The 17,549-nt window shown below is 47.3% G+C and overlaps 2 protein-coding genes across 2 annotated transcripts in view; both read left to right on the top strand.

Annotated features, from left to right (window-relative positions):
• LOC135974490 (uncharacterized) overlaps positions 1-17,549 on the top strand; it is a 166,503-nt gene that overhangs the window by 118,981 nt on the left and 29,973 nt on the right. The window lies entirely within an intron of this gene.
• ELAC2 (elaC ribonuclease Z 2) overlaps positions 2,091-17,549 on the top strand; it is a 34,216-nt gene continuing 18,757 nt past the window's right edge. The window contains exons 1-11 of the mRNA XM_005305133.5: positions 2,091-3,692; positions 4,396-4,446; positions 4,542-4,612; positions 6,196-6,260; positions 7,520-7,577; positions 11,393-11,461; positions 12,063-12,218; positions 13,443-13,501; positions 14,305-14,363; positions 14,460-14,532; positions 16,003-16,115. Coding sequence (XP_005305190.2) covers positions 3,442-3,692; positions 4,396-4,446; positions 4,542-4,612; positions 6,196-6,260; positions 7,520-7,577; positions 11,393-11,461; positions 12,063-12,218; positions 13,443-13,501; positions 14,305-14,363; positions 14,460-14,532; positions 16,003-16,115 — 1,025 coding nt within the window. The 5' untranslated portion in view covers positions 2,091-3,441. The remainder of the gene's footprint in view (positions 3,693-4,395; positions 4,447-4,541; positions 4,613-6,195; positions 6,261-7,519; positions 7,578-11,392; positions 11,462-12,062; positions 12,219-13,442; positions 13,502-14,304; positions 14,364-14,459; positions 14,533-16,002; positions 16,116-17,549) is intronic.

Raw genomic sequence — 17,549 nt, forward strand, 5'->3', positions numbered from 1 at the left:
ATCAAGTTACATACCACATTGCCAAGAATAAAAAGACTTACAAAAACTGGGGAAGAACCAGGGGCGGCTCTATGTATTTTGCCGCCCCAAGAACGGCAGTGAGGCAGCCTTCGACGGTGTGCCTGAGGGAGGTCCACCGGTCCCACGCCTTCAGCGTACCCGCCGCTGAAACCGCGGGACCGGTAGACCTCCTGCAGGCACGCTGCTGAAGGCAGCCTGACTACCGCCCTCACAGCACAGCCCCCTCATCTTGCCGCTTGGTGCATTGGTGCCTGGAGCCGCCCCTGGGAAGAACTGATTCTCCCAGCTGCAATTGACATTTGCAGGATGATGCTTGTGACGGTGTGGCAAAGAAGTTAAAACAACATAGTCAGCTGCCAAATATCTGACATGTCAGAAAATATCAAGGCACAGCTGATCTCTCGATTGCAATCCAGTTTATTTGCAGTCCAGTTGGATGAAACAACAGATATATAAAATGTTTCAGAGTAGCAGCCATGTTAGTCTGTATCCGCAAAAAGAACAGGAGTACTTGTGGCACCTTAGGGTACATCTACACTACAGGGGGGAGTCGATTTAAGATACGCAAATTCAGCTACGTGAATAGCGTAGCTGAATTCGACGTATCGCAGCCGACTTACCCCGCTGTGAGGACGGCGGCAAAATCGACTTCTGCGGCTTTCTGTCGGCGGCGCTTACTCCCACCTCCGCTGGTGGAGTAAGAGCGCCGATTCGGGGATCGATTGTCGCGTATCCCCGAGAGGTCGATTTCTACCTGCCGATTCAGGCGGGTAGTGTAGACCTAGCCTTAGAGACTAACAAATGTATTAGAGCATAAGCTTTCGTGGGCTACAGCCCACTTCTTCGGATGCATATAGAGTGGAACATATATTGAGGAGATATATATACACACATACAGAGAGCATGAACAGGTGGGAGTTGTCTTACCAACTCTGAGAGGCCAATTAAGTAAGAGAAAAAAACGTTTGAAGTGATAATCAAGATAGCCCAGTACAGACAGTTTGATAAGAAGTGTGAGAATACTTACAAGGGGAGATAGATTCAATGTTTGTAATGGCTCAGCCATTCCTAGTCCTTGTTCAATCCTGAGTTGATTGTATCTAGTTTGCATATCAATTCCAGCTCAGCAGTCTCTCGTTGGAGTCTGTTTTTGAAGTTTTTCTGTTGCAAGATAGCCACCCGCAGGTCTGTCATTGAATGGCCAGACAGGTTAAAGTGTTCTCCCACTGGTTTTTGAGTATTATGATTCCTGATGTCAGATTTGTGTCCATTAATTCTTTTGCGTACATTTATTTCAGAAGCATTTTGGCTGTAGAGCAGTGTAATCAGTGACTAGGATGAAATACAGTTAAACCTCGCAATAACGCGCCCCACCTTAATGCGAAATCACATATAACGCGATCATAAGTTGGCTCCCCTTTAAGGCCTAATACCAGTGGTCCCCAACACCATAGCGCCCGCCAGGACATTGATGTGCCCCCACCTAGTGCCCGGCAGGGGAGAGAAGCTGCAGCCCTACACTTGCCGGGGACAGAGAACGCTGAGGCTGCGGGCGCCGGTGCTCACTGTCCCTGGCAGGCGCGGGGCCGCGACTTCTCTCCCCTGATGGGCACTAAGCACTAGGCGATGCACATCAATGCACTGCGTTGGGGACCACTGACTTAAACTGACTGGCTTGAAACCCCGCTATATCACGACCCCGCATTTATTGCGATGGAATTTTATGGACCCCAAACATTACATTATAATGGGGTTTCACTGTATGCACTGACAAAAAGAAAACTGAGGCTGCAAAGAACTGACCAACTCTCCAATCACTCTCAGATGTACAGTTCTGAAAAGCTCTGCTCCTTTCACAGAAGATTCACTTGGGGAATTGACAATCCTGAGAAACCATTGCACAAAAAGGTTGGCAGAAAAGGAAAACCATTCCAGAGGTCATCAGAGTATGATTTATCTTACAAGACAGTGGCTTATTGGTGTAGTGCACTTTTACTCAAGGAGGTGGGGGGGGGGAGAGAGAAAGAGGTCAGGAAATGCAGTTGGGGGTGTGAGGCAATGAAAATGTTATTAGAAGGGAAGGGAAACCTCACTTGACCATGCCCTGATCCTTCAAGGTCAGGTATTCTCGGCCAGCCTTTGGAGATACGCACGCTAACATTGGCTTTTTTCTTTTACACTCTGGGTATGTCCAGACTACCCGCCATTTCGGCAGGTAGTACTCGATCTATCACGTCTCATCTAGACGCGATATATCAATCCCCAAACGTGCTCCTGTCAACCTGGAACTACACCAGGGCAAGTGGTGGTAGCGGAGTCGACAGGGGAGCCACGGCCATTGATCCCGTGCCATGAGGACCCGAAGTAAGTCGACCTAAGATACGTCGACTTCAGCTACGCTATTCACGTAGCTGAAATTGCCTATCTTACATTGACCCCCGTGTAGACCAGCCCCCACTCTAAGGAGGCCAGGAAAATGCACTTCCAGTCCGGGCTTGCGGCCCTGAAACGGCCGAGACACGCTGGTCTAGTGACGAGGCCTGCTGCCAATCCTCGCCGAGCCCTCGCTGCAGCTGGCGGCCGTCGGGGCCCTTTATTAGCTCTCTGTGAGCGCCGCAAGCGCGGGACTGAACCCCGGGAATGGCGGTTCGAAGGCGCGGGGACTGTAACTGGTCGGGTTGGGGACACGCGCCCAAAACCGGCCGGGACCAGCCGCCCCCTCCCACCGTACCGACACCGCAGCACGCGCAGCCCCCCGCCCGGGGCCGGGCCAGAGACACGCTCGCGGCACCGCACTTCGGGATCCGCGTCAGGCCTCGTGCACGCGGTTGCGCTCGGGACACGCCAGGGGCCAACAGCCCGGCCGGGGCAGCGCGCGCGCTCCTCCAGATCCCGACGAACTCCGCCTGGGGGACCAGCCTCGCGCAGGCGCATTTCGAAAGCCGCCCCCCTCCGAGCCAGTGTCGCAGGGCGCTGCCAACAGCAACCCGCAAACGGAGGGGAAGCTAATCCCTCTCAATAATCCCTTAGCCATGTGACGATCCTCGAGACGTGAAATAGCACATCCTATTGGCCAGCCTGTGTCATATGACAGGGGCGCGTGGCTGGCTACTGAAAGCCGATTGCTTGGGATGTGACACGCGGATGTTGAATTCTCATTAGCTGATCACTGTCAGGTAAGGGAAATAGGGGAACTAATACTTGATTTCGATTGGGCGGCGGTGTCACTGATTTCGATTGGGCGGCGGTGTCACATGAGAGGGAATCCTGGGCTCGATGGCGAATGTTTATTGGCTACAGGTGCGCCGTGGTTGAGGTGAGCGCGGCGGGATTGGTCCATGTGTGTCACGTGCGAGGGGAGTGACGCCGGTCGGAGGGCACGTGTGGAGGAGGCCGGGCTGGAGGCACCGCAGATGCTGAATGTGGGGCTGTTTGCTGGGGCTGCGGCTGCATTGCCGCTGGACTCCGCTCCGCCGCGCCATGTCCGGGGGCCCTGCTCAGCCGCGCCGGCCCCGGCCGCCCAAGGACCCTTTACGGCACCTGCGGGCCCGGGAGAAGCGGTGGAGCTCGGAGTTGGGCGCGCCCGGACCTAGCATCGTCTACGTGCAGGTCGCGGCGGCTGGGAACCGGGACTCGGGCGCCGCGCTCTACGTCTTCTCTGAGTACAACCGGTCAGTGCGGGGGGCAGTCTGGGTAGCTGCCCGTTGGGCTCTCGCTACCCAGGCCGGCCTGGGCCGCCTACCTTCCCCGCGTCGCTGGCTGCGCCTAGTAGCGTCACCGGGGGGCAGTGAGGAGGCGCTCCCCACCCCACTAAACCGCGGGTGGCGCCCCGCCCCGGCTCTTCCTGCCGGCCATGCCCTCGGCATCGTGCCGGTAGCGCTACCTGGCCTTACACGCCTCCTGGCCTGTATCAGACTTAGCCCCTCTAGACCCCCCCCCCCCCGTGGGCAGTTTTCAGAGTAGCAGCGGTGTTAGTCTGTATCCGCAAAAAAGAACAGGAGTACTTGTGGCACCTTAGAGACTAACAAATTTATTAGCGCATAAGCTTTCGTGGGCTACTGCCCGCTTCTTTGGATGTTTATGCTCTAATAAATTTGTTAGTCTCTAAGATGCCACAAGTACTCCTGTTCTTTCTGTGGGCAGTTGCAAGCTAACCTGCCCTCAGGTGAAGTGTCCCTGCCCCTGTGGGGGTTGCTGGCTCCCAAAAGCAGGACAGTACACTAGACCAACCAGGTATCTGTGCTGCCCTATCAGTGCTGCAGGATTTATACCCATCCTTGTGCTGAGCTTTCTTCTTAAAGTGGGGCAAAAGTAAGCTACTTTTAATATAAAAATGTGATCTTTCCTCTAATAAGAGTTTTAATCTCATTCCAGATATCTCTTTAACTGCGGGGAAGGGGTCCAGCGCCTTATGCAGGAACACAAGTAAGTGTTCTTACTGTGTTGTTAAAGGAAAGAAGCTGTCACAACATACAGGTTGCATTTCAGTTATTCCATAATCCAAACCTTTCTCTTCTCAGGTTAAAAGTAGCTCGTTTAGACAACATCTTTCTGACCAGAATGAACTGGGCGAATGTTGGTGGTTTGTCTGGTAAGTGGGACTGGAGGTGCACACTTTCTAGCTTATTTAGACTGGGTTTATTGCATATACTAGGAGCTGCTTGCCTCCCTTCATATCCCTACAGCAAGCTCCCTGTGTGCGTCCCTCACAGTTCCCTCTATTTCAGGGGCTCCCTGCAGCTCCCACAGTCTCCCTCTGGCAGGAGTTCTGGGTGCTCTCCCATTCTCCCCCTATGCAAGGGACTCTGTGTGTGCCTCCATTTTCCTTTTACCACCATAGCAAGGCCTCTGCATGTGCCCTGTCCCCCATACTGGGTTCTTCCAATCGCCCTCCCACCACAGGTTGTTACCCCCATTCTCCCCCATGATGGCAGCTCTCTGTGCACCCCCATTGCAGAGGTTCTATGTGCATTTGATTTTCCTCTTTCCCCTGTTGCAGGGTCCCCCAGTCTCACCCATTTTTACCTTCACCTATTCCAGGATCCCCCGTTCTTGCCCTATGACAGGAGTTCTGTATGACCTTCCCACACCATCAGTGCCCCTTCTCCCTGTAACATATTAATTAAGCTCTATTGGGTGTTTAGGAAGAGATGAAATACTACTATTACGCTAAAAAGCATTGAGTGTCATCAGCTGTGGCTCTGCTAAAGAGCTGGTGAGGGCTTCATGTATTTTGTTTTCCCAGTTTTGGTTTTCTGGTTCTTCTCCCCTTCTTTCTTTCCCTCCCCTCCATAAAAAGGGTCCTGCCCACTCACTGATGCCTAGAATATTTCTAGAAGTTTTGGATTTGATCAGCTGTGGTGTTCATACAGAGATGTTACAGACAGAGGAGGCTTTTAAATTGAGCATATGGACTCACAAGCTTGGCCAATTAATATCTTGGTGGAGTCTGTTATTAAACTGAGCTGGTTTGTTTCCTTATCCAGCACCCAACTGCAATATGGCTTAATCTGTTCTTGTAAGGTAGCTTTCATGCTCGTAGCAGACCAACTAAGGTGGTAAATTGTTCTCAAAATGTCACGTCTGTCTAAACTTTCCTACTTTAGTTGCTAGTAGTACCAAAGATTCCCCTAACAGGAAAAGAGGGGGAAATTGTCTTTCTACTCTGTCAATTTACTTTGCGTGTTAGCACTTTGTATATAATCAGATTCTGTTTCCCTTTACTCGTCAATTTCCCCTTTGTTGGTAGGTTTCTTCACTGCAAAGGAGAGCCGAAGGCTGTTTCAGAAGTAAATGATTATAAACTTCCCAAAATTGGGACTCGAAATTACTTTCCCCTACAGCACATTCCTCTAGTGTAATTCCCATCCCTGTAGCACCTGTGTGCCTTCCCAACATTTATGGATTTATCCTCCCAACATCCCTGTGAGGTGGTCCTTGTTTTACAGATGGGGATCTGGGTGCAAAGAGTAGTGACTTGCTCAAGGTCACGCAAAGCAGAGTCAAGGACTCGACCCAGCTGTCCTGAGTCTCAGACCAGGACCTTAATCACAGGGCGTGACATCTCCTTGTGAAGAAAGTGGAAAGTGCATTACAATCTTTGCTGTGAAGGCACTTCCGGGGGTTTGTGATGAAGACTGTTTCCAAAGCTGCACTCTCCCTGCTCTCTTTCAGGAATGATTCTCACCTTAAAGGAAACGGGGCTCCCAAAGTGTGTTCTCTCAGGGCCACCACAGCTGGTGAGTAGCTGTTTTCTTTGGAAAGTGGGGACCCTCTTTTTAAGAGTCCCAGACATTAGCTTGTGAGTGAAGAGCTGTTGCTAGGTGCTGAGTGACCTTGTAAAATGCTCCTTCTGTGAGGTGTTGCTCTAACTGAAGAAGCGCCACCCTGTAATTGTTTGGTTCTGCTTTTTGGGGCTGTCTTCACAGTGTGTACAGCTCACTTGTGAGTTGCACCGATTGAAAACAGCTCTAGGCAGCAGCAAACTGCTGCCACTTGTCTGCAAATGGCTCACTAGTAGATGGAACAGCCCTTCACCTGTTTCCCAGTATGATGGGGCAGTTTTCTGGATGTGCCTTTTTAAAGCAGTGATTAGAGGTCTCTGCAAGTATCTGAACAAGTTCTAAATCTGCTGTGCTGGCAGGAGGCATTGGCTACATAGATCCAATGCTGGTCTCAGTATCTGGGCTGTTGGTTCCTCTTGTCAGCATTGAATTTTTCTTACAGTATCTATGGGTATTTAGTGATTGTCCACTTGTCGGGATGCTCTTCTCTTTGACCTTATTCTTTTTTTTTCTAACCCCTGTCCCAAAAAGAAAGCGCTTTCTAGGCGGGAGAACTTGCTAGAGATCTCTGGCCAGCTTGCTCATTCTGCAGCTGCTAGGACCATATGTCAGTTCCAGGGAGACACTGTCCTAAACTAATGTACAAAACTGAATGTACTTCTGTGGTGGACTAATATAGTAAGAAGAAATATAGTGTCCATTTTTCTCCCCGTAGTAGAAAGAGCGAGCCTGGGGCATGGTGTCAGGCTCTGTTACAAAGTAGATGCCTGCTTTGCAGATTCACTGTCTGGTACATAAACTCGGTGAGAACATGGCTGATTTTTTGCAAAAACACAAAACACTCTTAAGAAGTGCAAAGCACTGGATACTTGCATGAACACATTCCAGAAGGATGGTGCCAGAACGCACCAATACCCCAAGTTAGGTATAAACATGCTCCCCGAAGTTGATACAGGGACATACTGACTTCTCTTAAAGATGAACAGAGATATTTTGGTGAAACAGGTACAAGGTATAGGGTGGGGTCCATTTTTTTCTTTCTCCTAGCTCGAGTTGAGCTTGAGCTTCTCTGCACCGGAGAGAAAATCTTATTTCATTAGATGTGAACCTTTGCTTGAAAGTTACCTAATCTGAGTAATAAGCAGGCAAAGACCTCTTTAAGTGGTGATTTTTCACCTTATTGTCTTTTTTTTTAAATTAATATATTTTTTCAGCAAAACTACCTGGAAGCTATCAAAGTGTTTTCTGGGCCGCTGAAAGGAATAGACCTGGGTATGTACAGCACTCATCCGTGTGCACTTACTGTCTCCAATGTCTACACCTTATTGTTGCATGCATGTCTGTCCAAACAGCAGCCTTGCGAGGTATTAAAGGAGCTCTCAAGGATGACGAGGCCATTGCAGAGAAGCTAAATGAATTCATTTAATCAGTCTTCACTGCAGGGAATGTGGGGGAGATACCCACATCACAGCTGTCCCACATTGATCATACTATCCTAAGACTGGAAGGGACGTCGAGAGAGCATCTAGTCCAGTCCCCTGCACTAATGGCAGGATTAAGTATTATCCAGATCATCCCTGACGGGTGTTTGTCTAACCTGCTCTTAAAAATCTTCAATGATGGAGATTCCACAACTTCCCTGGGCAGTTTATTCCACTGCTTCACTACCCTGACAGGAAGTTTTTCCTAAGGTCCAACCAAAACCACCCTTGCTGTAATTTAAGACCATTGCTGCTTAAATGCCTCAGTAGAAGAGGTTTTAGGGGGGGGAAAAAATTAGTTTAATTGATCAGTCACCAGGAGCAGAGGGTTTCACCCAAGAGTTCTGAAGGAGCTCAAATGTGAAATTGCACTACTAATTAGTATATAACCTATTCCTGAAACAAGCCTCTGTACCTGATGACTGGAAGGTAGCTAATGTAAAGCTGACTCCAGAGGTGATCCTGGCAATTACAAGCTGGTAAGTCTAACTTCAGTATTGGGCAAACTGGCAGAAACTATAGTAAAGAACAGAATGATCAGACCGATAAATAAATGATTTGTTGGGAAAGAGTCAACATGGCTCTTGTAAAAGGAAATAATGCCTCACCAATCTAATAGAATTCTCTGAGGGGGTCAACAAACATGTGGCCCAGGGTGATGCGGACAGTACAGAAAGCCTTTGACATTATCCCTCTCTAATGGCTCTTAAGCAAAACATGCAGTCATGGGATAAGAGGGAGGGTCCTCTCATGGATCAGTAACTTCTTAAAAGATAAGGAACACAGGGTAGGAATAAATGGTCACTTTTCATAATGAAGTGAGGTCAACAGCGAGGTCCCCCAAGGTCTGTACTGGGACCTGTTCTGTTCACTGTCCACTCCTTTCCAGATCATTTATGATTATGTTGAAGTGGCAAGGATTGCTGCTGATACAAAAGTATTCAAGATAGTTAAGGCCGAAGCTGGCTGTGGAGAGTTACGGGGGATCTCACTAAACAGGGTGACTGGGCAACAAAATGACAGATGAAATTCAGGGTTGATAAGTGCAAAGTAATGAACATTGGGGAAAAAATAATCCTAACTGAACGCGTACAGCTATGGGTTCTAAATTATCTGTGACCACTCAAGAAAGATTTTCTGAAAATTTTAGCTCAGTGCCCAGTAGCAGTCAAAAAGTTCCTAACATACTTGGCCTATTAGGAAGAGGATAGAAAATAAAACAGAAAATGTCATAAAGCTACTGTATAAAATCCATGGTGCACCCACACCTTGAATACTGTGTCCAGTTCTGTTGCTGCATCTCAAAAGTATATAGTGCAACTGGAAAAGGTTTTGAAAAGGGCAACAAAGATGATTGAGGGTATGGATCAGCTCCCATAGGAGGAGAGTAAAAAGATGAGGGCTGTTGTGCTTACAAAAGAGATGATTAAGGAGGGTTACGATAGAGGTCTACATGATCATGAATGGTATGGAAAAAGTGAATAGAGAAGTGTTATTTATCCTCTCCCACAATACAAAATTAAGGGGTCACCAAATTACATTAATAGGCAGCCGATTTAATACAAAAGAGGAAGAGGTGGGGTTTTTTGGGTTTTTTTTTTTTCCCATACAGCACACAATTAACCTTTGAAACTCATTGCTAGACGATGTAGTGACGGCCAAAAGTATAACTAGGTTTAAAAAAAGACCTAGATAAGTTCAGGGGAGAGGGTTCCAGCAATGGGTGCTAGTCAAAATGGTCAGGGATGTAACCCATGTTTGGTGCAACCCTAAACTGACTACCAGAAGCTAGGAGGAGAAGCCTGGGTGCATCACTCAACTGTAGCTCTGGGACTTGCCACTGTTAGAGACATGATAAAGGGCTAGATGGACCATTTGTCTGATCCAGTATGGCCATTCCTGTGCTCTTATGAGGCAAAGCTCCAAGCTGTAGCCACTGCAGCCTCTGAGAAATGAAAAGAGAATGAGTTCTTCCAACTGTTTATTTTGGCATCCCTCTGGAGTCTGGTTTCCAAGCTGCTTCAGGTGACAAAACGGAGATGCACTTAGTTTACCTGCAAATCAGAAAAAACAGAAGTCACTAATGCTTGGTTGTCTTGGCACCTCATTTTCCAGGACCAGGAACGCATTGGTAATGTCTTGATAAGAACTTAGTTTTAAAAGAAAGCACCAAGCCGTCTGGCTCAGGGATTGAGACTGGGCAACAGATCCTATCCCATCAAAGTCACGGGCTCAAACCCAGCATGCTGTTCGGTGACCTGTGTGAAATGAAGGGTTTCCAGTCCACTTCCTGGTAGACAGCTCTCTATGTATCTCACTATCACAGCTCTCATTGTTGGGCATCTTTGGAAACTAAAGGCCAAGGGTTGACTGGGCCCAAAGAGTAATTGCTTCCTTACTCTTGCTATGGGGTAGCTCCTCCAGCGGAGGGGAGGAGAGAGAAGAATACAACACATGAATTGCCATAATGGATCAGCTGTTGGTCTGACTAGTGCGTTATCTTGTCTGTGACAAAGGCCAATGCCAGACTCTTCAGAAGAAGGTGCACAAAACCACCTGGACAACTACAAAAAAACTAACTTGCATGTAGGAGAAGCTCAATGGCTGGCTTATGCCCTGATGCCGGAGGATTTACATCCCTTCAGTTGTATTAATTTCCAGGACCAACCTCATCACCTTTTTAAAAACAATGAGTGATGGCATTTGTCCCCCTCCCATCTTCTAATGCAGTAATTAATTTAATGAGCGATCACATAGCTACCTTAGTATGTGTGCCCCTGAGGTCCTGTGCTTGTGCTGCTGGGATTTCTCCATGCTTGTGAGCAGGCAGTTGATTTAAATGGAGCATCATTTCTGAGCTATAACATACTGAGCAGGTTTCTTGCAGTGCCCTGCTCATTTGTTGGGGGGGGGGGGGGGGGGAATGCAATGCAGATTTCCACTATTGGTTTGGATACAGACTTGTGACAGATCCACTCCTGATCCCATTGCTGTTAATTCATTACATATGTTACGAATTCAGGTACAACTTCCTAATGTACTATGTGAAGTAAATAAGATGTCTGATTATAATCAACCTTTTGATGCTGCAGTGTAGCATTTGCCATCTACTGACTTCATACCAAAAACAACTTGCGATTATGTGAGTGCTTGTTTTATTCTTCAGAGTGTAAGTAGTGGTACAGAGTCAGATGTAGGGCTGCCCCTGCTTTAAGCACTGCCTTGGGATTGTATAAAGGCAGAATAGAAACTTGTAAAAAGAACAGAGGCCACAGAAACCCTGGCCTGTTCAGAGATGTGCAGGGATGAATTGTTTTAATCTCTGCTGCTTAGAGCAGTTGTGAGTATAATTGCTTTCTCTTGAAGTCCTATATATTTGTCTCTGTAGTAGTGGAGAATTTCATCATCTGGCCTGAGGAAACTGCCTGAGTAGCTCCTGTGAGATGCATGCTCCTGAATGTGTTTGTTAAAACGTGTCTAATTTCCAGGCTGCTTTATCAACAATCCTGGAGTCTGAGGCATCTGTTTGTAGTAACTGGTTAATACTTGCTTTGGAGGGATTAATGGCCATGCTGATGTCTAATGTTTTAACTATCTTGTTGCTAGTTGTGCGGCCACATACAGAGCCCGAGTATAAGGATGAGACGATGACCGTCTATCAAGTACCTCTTGTGGGTGAGTATGGACATCGGATTGGAATGGTAGGAAGCAAAGGGTATCTGGAGCTGCAGTTGGAGAGGGAGGAGCAGGATTACTTGTTGCAGTAAGAGCTTCCTTGAACTGGTTATGGTATCTGGTTACTGTTTGTAAACCTGAAACATAGTAACTATAGGTTGTGTTAGGTTACTTCTGCTGTGGTGAGAATGTAGCTTTCAAAGAAACCTGAGCCCGTGCCGAACCTTAGGGTAAAAGGATGCTGCCTACTCTAAGAACTCTGGTATTTTCCTTCTGGTGATAGTCCATGGAAGAGACATGGGAAGTTACTGTGAATCGTACTTCCTTAACTGGCTTTCCATGTTATTAGGTACACTCGTACAAGCAGCTGTACTCGGAGCACATGCTTGAGTTTGATAAGGTTTTGTTGCTTTTGGAGAGTCTGCTGAGGGGAGCTCTTGGAATGAGTGAAGTGCAATATGGAGAAACATGGAAGCAGGCTCTCTTGTCCCTTTTTAAACTGCTCAGGGCATTTTGAAGAAACTTTTTGAGTAAGACTCCATTTGTGTGTTTCATTCCTGCCTCCTGAACAAGCCTGTTTTTTCCCTTGGGTTTGGCACAGGAAGGCATTTAGCCAGTGAGCACAGGCTGCATCAGAGTCCTGAAAGGTCAGTCCATGGTGGAGTCAGCCCCAAATGTTCCCCAGAGCCTGGATCTCCCACCGCTGAGCAGCAGTGTCCAGAAGGCGTTAAGAATAGAGAAGCCCCGAAGAAAACAGGTGCAGGATCTTGTATTTTCTTAGTGTAATTGGAACAAAAACTCTAAAATGTTGGTGTAATTTCTCTCCTACACAGATATTCTTGGTGCAGATAAGAAAGTGCTGGTCCTCTCTGCTGAAATATTGCTTAGGGGTAATTTGAGCATACGGAGAACATGAGGCAAAACAAGATCCAGTGGTTGGATGTTGAAGCTAGACTAATTCAAACTAGAAATGAGACAATTTTTTTTAACACTGATGGTAATTAACCATTGGAACAACTTACCTTGGTACCAGGTGGATTCTCTGTTCCCTCAAATTGTGAAATCAAGACTGGGTGTCTTTCAGATGTTTTGGGTTTGATGGAGGAATTCCTGGGTTGGAATTCTATACAACAGGTTAGACTTAGATGACTAATGGTCACTTATGGCTAAGGCCTGGTCTATACTACCCGCCTGAATCGGCGGGTAGAAATCGACCTCTTGGGGATCGATTTATCGCGTCCCGTCGGGACGCGACAATCGATCCCCGAATCGGCGCTCTAACTCCACCAGCGGAGGTGGTAGTAAGCGCCACCGACAAAAAGCGGCAGAAGTCGATTTTGCCGCCGTCCTCACAACGGGGTAAGTCGGCTGTAATACGTCGAATTCAGCTACGCTATTCACGTAGCTGAATTTGCGTATCTTAAATCGACTCCCCGCTGTAGTGTAGATGTACCCTAAGGCTGCATCTCTGTCACGGAAGTTGCGGAAGTCATGGATTCCATGAATTTCCTCAACCTCCATGGTTTCTGCAGCAGCCAGCGTGGGACTCAAGCAGCCCTGCAATCAGCCGCTGCTTGGGTGGCCCTGGGCAGCTAAGATTTAGTCAGGGGTATTTATAGCAAAGGGTATGTCTACACTACGGGATTAATCCAAATTTATATAATTCGAATTTGGAAAATAGGTTGTATAAATTCGATCGTATGCAACCACACTAAGCACATTAATTCGGCGGTGTGCGTCCATGTGGGGCAAAGTCATGCACAGGTCACGGCCTGTTGTTGTTGTTGCCCATGACCTGTCCATGAGTTTTACTAAAAATACTCATGACTAAATCCTAGCCTTACTTATGGCCCTTGTGTATTAAACCTCTGGAAGGGACGGGTACTGCAAGAAGTTGGCACCTTTTGCTTAAAGGAAAAACAATGATCTAGTTTCAGCATCTATGTAACTTTTTTTCTTTTTTCTTTTTATCTTTTTAAAGATGGCAACAGGAGAGTTGGCAGCAGAGACCCAACCCTGGTGGTGGCTTTCATCTGTAAAGTAAGAAATGTCATATGGAATAATAGGAGTTCCTGCGTTTTTATCTAGACCAGTTTAATTACAAATACCACCACCTAGCAGGGTAGGGTTTTTTTGGACATTTATTCTATGCCAACCTTTGTATCCAGTAACACTGCACTCAAATCTAGCAATTGAGAATTGGGGGGTTTGGAATGCAGTCTGGTGCTTCACATTTAGAAGTTTCCTACAAAAGGAAAAGCTTTTTTTAATTTGCTGCTTCATCAAGGCTAGAAAGATTTTTATTTCTGCTTGTCTATTACCCTACAAATTCAGGTCTTTTCTACCCTGCTCTTTCTAGAAGACTCCGGGCAACTGAAGAACTAGTGGGGTTATGAGACTGGACATATAACAGCAATGAAAGCTCATGGAGAATAGAAAGACTTCTAGTTGCTGTTTAAAATACTTTGGGTAGCGTTTTATTTTTGTAACACTTCTGTAAGTCAGCTGCTGAACTCTCAAAAGAGAATCTTAGACTCTCCACCTCTACAAGTTGGAGCTCCAGATCCATACCTCTGGGCAAATCAGCGACTGAAGCAGGGCAGAGAGGACTTGATGTGCCTGAGACGACACCCCCCCCCCCCCCCCCAAAAAAATAAAATAAAAAAATCCTGAGGAAAATTTCTCCTGCAGTCCCTCTTCATGGCTCATTTCAGAGCTAGTAAGGGCATGAACCCCATTTTTGCCCCTTTCCCTTTTCCATCAGTGTTTAAACATTGTAAAGAGTTGGTGACTTGTTACATGGGAACTTTGAGAAACACTTCTTTCTTTTAAATTATTTTCAGCTTCACCCAAAGAAGGGAAACTTCTTAGTGGCCAAAGCAAAGGAGCTGGGCCTGCCAGTGTAAGTACAAGAGCCCTGCCTGTGTGCTTAGAAGGTGGGAGGATCTTGGTCATATGCACGCTGTCAATCTAATGCTGTCTGTGTTCTCATCCTTAGTGGGACAGCAGCCATTGGCCCCATCATTGCGGCTCTCAAAGATGGGAAGAGTGTCACGTTCGAAGGCAGAGAGGTATGACTGCACTCTAGGCTATCTCAGTCGTGCTGCATGCTGGGTTTGTAACCAGTGCTGTTCGTGGGACTTATCTCATCCAGAACATTGTAGTAACTAAATGCTGCTCATACGCCAATCACAATCATCCCCTCTCTTGGATCCGAAGGGACTGCAGCTGTAACCAGTCCAGTCCTCTCATTGCTCCCCTTGCGTGGTAGGATTGATTGAACTGTCCCTGAACCATGCCTGTTAGTGGCAAGTGCCAGTCTTGCATGTTTCCTTGGATTCCATAACCTTCCTTGGCAGCTTGTTTCAATTTTAAGTTTTCCCAGGCTCATTCCTTCTGTAATGGGTTGTCCCAGGGTGCCTGTCACTGCAGATGAGATCCATTCAGTATCTGCCATCACAGGAGAAGGGTTGGTGATGCACACGGAAATGGCCATGTATCCCATGCCAACAGTGGGGTGTTTTGTTTCTCAGCTTCAATGGCTGGCCCAGTTATAGCGATTTGAGTCTGACAGCCTGTGAGCTAACAAAGCTGGTCCATTAGCTCAGGCAGTAGAGGCGTTTATGCTTTCAGACCCAGAGGAGTGCCCACATCTGACCCACTATAAGCAGGGTTCCCCACTCACTGATTACACTCGTTCAATATCCTCAAAAAGAAGAACAGGAGGACTTGTGGCACCTTAGAGACTAACAAATTTATTAGAGCATAAGCTTTCGTGGACTACAGCCCACTTCTTCGGATGCATATAGAAGAAGTGGGCTGTAGTCCACGAAAGCTTATGCTCTAATAAATTTGTTAGTCTCTAAGGTGCCACAAGTCCTCCTGTTCTTCTTTTTGCGGATACAGACTAACACGGCTGCTACTCTGAAACCGTTCATTATCCTGTCACATCCCCTACAGGTGGTTAAAAGGCTCTGATGTTGGGGGCCAGATAAAGACTTTAATCTCCAAGGCTAGTAGCTGGTGAGCAGGAGAGACCCTAACCATGAGTGATTCTGGTGGATCCATAAATAAAATCACTGCCAGGAGATACAAGTGAGGGACAACTGGCCCTGCTCCCCAAAGGAGCTAACGGGAGCATGCCCCAGTGCACAGAGGGAAAGTGGCTGAACTTTCCTCAGCTGCAGCTGAGACGCTTCTTGCTTTGTTGAGGCCATTGTCAGGGCTCCATTGGGCCATGTGACCCAGCAAAATCAATGAGAGAGGAGGAGAGAAAATGGCTCCAGTGCCAGAATGGTAACTGGAGCATGAGTCCTTGGACTCGCTGACCATTGAGCACGCCCTGGCACCCAACTGATGAGCGAGCAAGTTCTGTGAGGTCCCCAGCTGGCTGTGGAAGAGCAATGAAGTTGGGCAGCGTGTGCTGGGCAGCATGTGCTGTTGGTTATGTTGCCAAAAGGGAGCTGCATACTTGGGCATGTTCAGACAGCATGTACCATGGGCCGCTGACCATGGTGTAACCCTTGGGTGCTTCATTGCAGATCCTGCCCGAAGAGGTCTGTACCCCTCCTGATCCAGGCTCTGTGTTCATTGTAGTGGAATGTCCTCATGAAGGCTTTGTGGATGCCGTCTGTGAAAATGACACGTTCCGCAGGTATAGTGAGGTTGGAGGGAGGGAAGGATGCTCCCTGAAATACAGGGTTGGTGCGGGAGGGGTATCAGGCTTGAGCACTTCTTTATGAAAACGAAAATCTTCTGTTAGCCTTGTTACAAATGGAATCTGACATGCTTTGTGGGCTAATGCCAGAGCCACAGACAGCAAAGTCATCCTGAATGACCTGATTAAGGAAACCTGCAGGTACTGCGCCGAGACAGAGCCACCAAAAAAGGATCCACAGATGCACAGAAGTTGGAGTATGAGAGGCCGGGATGTGCTCTGTGCAGGGCGCTTGACTCTAGAACTTGTTTCCCCAGGGGTTGGAGTAGCCTGGATTTGTTACCTTCAGGGCACCTTGCAAGGCCCATCTTCCTTGGGAGAGGGAGCTTTTGGGGGCGGGGAGGAAGGTATTTATTTCTCTCTGGTGCACTTAGTAATTTACTATGTTTTGTGAGGTTGCCACTATCTTAGTTTTAAATAGTCACGTGACTGGACTGCATGATAAACACCTTTTAGTGGGTTCTTACATCTAAGTAGCTGAGGGTTCAAAGGTCTTTGCATACGGTTATTTTACCCACTGTTCAGTCTGGATCTCACCCCAGAATGTGTGAAGTTATCTCTTACCCCATAACTCTTAAGTGCCTTAATGCTTCACTATTGTAGTTGTCTGTCTGGGATGCCCACAGTCAGCAACAAGCATGCACTTGGTCTATGTACTGAGCAGCCCTGGCCCAACACTTGGGATCCAGGAGCCTACCAGCAACATCAGATTTCTACTGGTCTCCACCAGCCTTGGTTAATAACTGGTAAGGTGACTCCACACTCTCTCCAACCCCTCATTTCTGCAAAAAGTGTTCTGAAATGTCCAACCCTGTCCTGGAATCATCAGAGGAAGGTTAAGGTTTGTTGCTCCTTTTAAAAAGAGTCAATATCTAGCAGTTTGTTGCTGTAACTGGAGTTACCGAACAGTTCAGTTCAAACACAGCACTAGATTGGTTTAAATTAAGTTCATTGAATTCCAGAGAGATTTGAACTGAGCATAAGGATTCAAGTTTGAAATGGTTGCAAGAGAGAAAAACACTTTCTTGACACTAAAATCTAACAGATTAGACTGGGTTCAAGGTAAAATCCCCTCAGCATGTTTCCATCAATATCACTGATCAAGCTCCTGGCTTAGGATCTATCCTCCAAAGTCAAAAGGCTGGTACCTTTGTTTTAGGCTGATAATTTGGGATTCTGTACCCTTCTCTTCTGTAATCCATTGAATCTTTGAGATGATTCTTCTGAAGATATCTCCAGATAAGTCAGTTGCCAGTTGAGGGGTAGGCAGCATGGAGTGTGTCTTGCAGGAAGTGTTCTGCTGCTTTCCCCACTGGGGTTATCTGCCAAAACGCACAATACTCCAGTTGAGGCCTAATCAGCGCGGAGTAG

Source organism: Chrysemys picta, chromosome 12 (genome assembly GCF_011386835.1).
Source record: "Chrysemys picta bellii isolate R12L10 chromosome 12, ASM1138683v2, whole genome shotgun sequence".
In the NCBI taxonomy this organism is placed as follows: domain Eukaryota; kingdom Metazoa; phylum Chordata; order Testudines; family Emydidae; genus Chrysemys; species Chrysemys picta.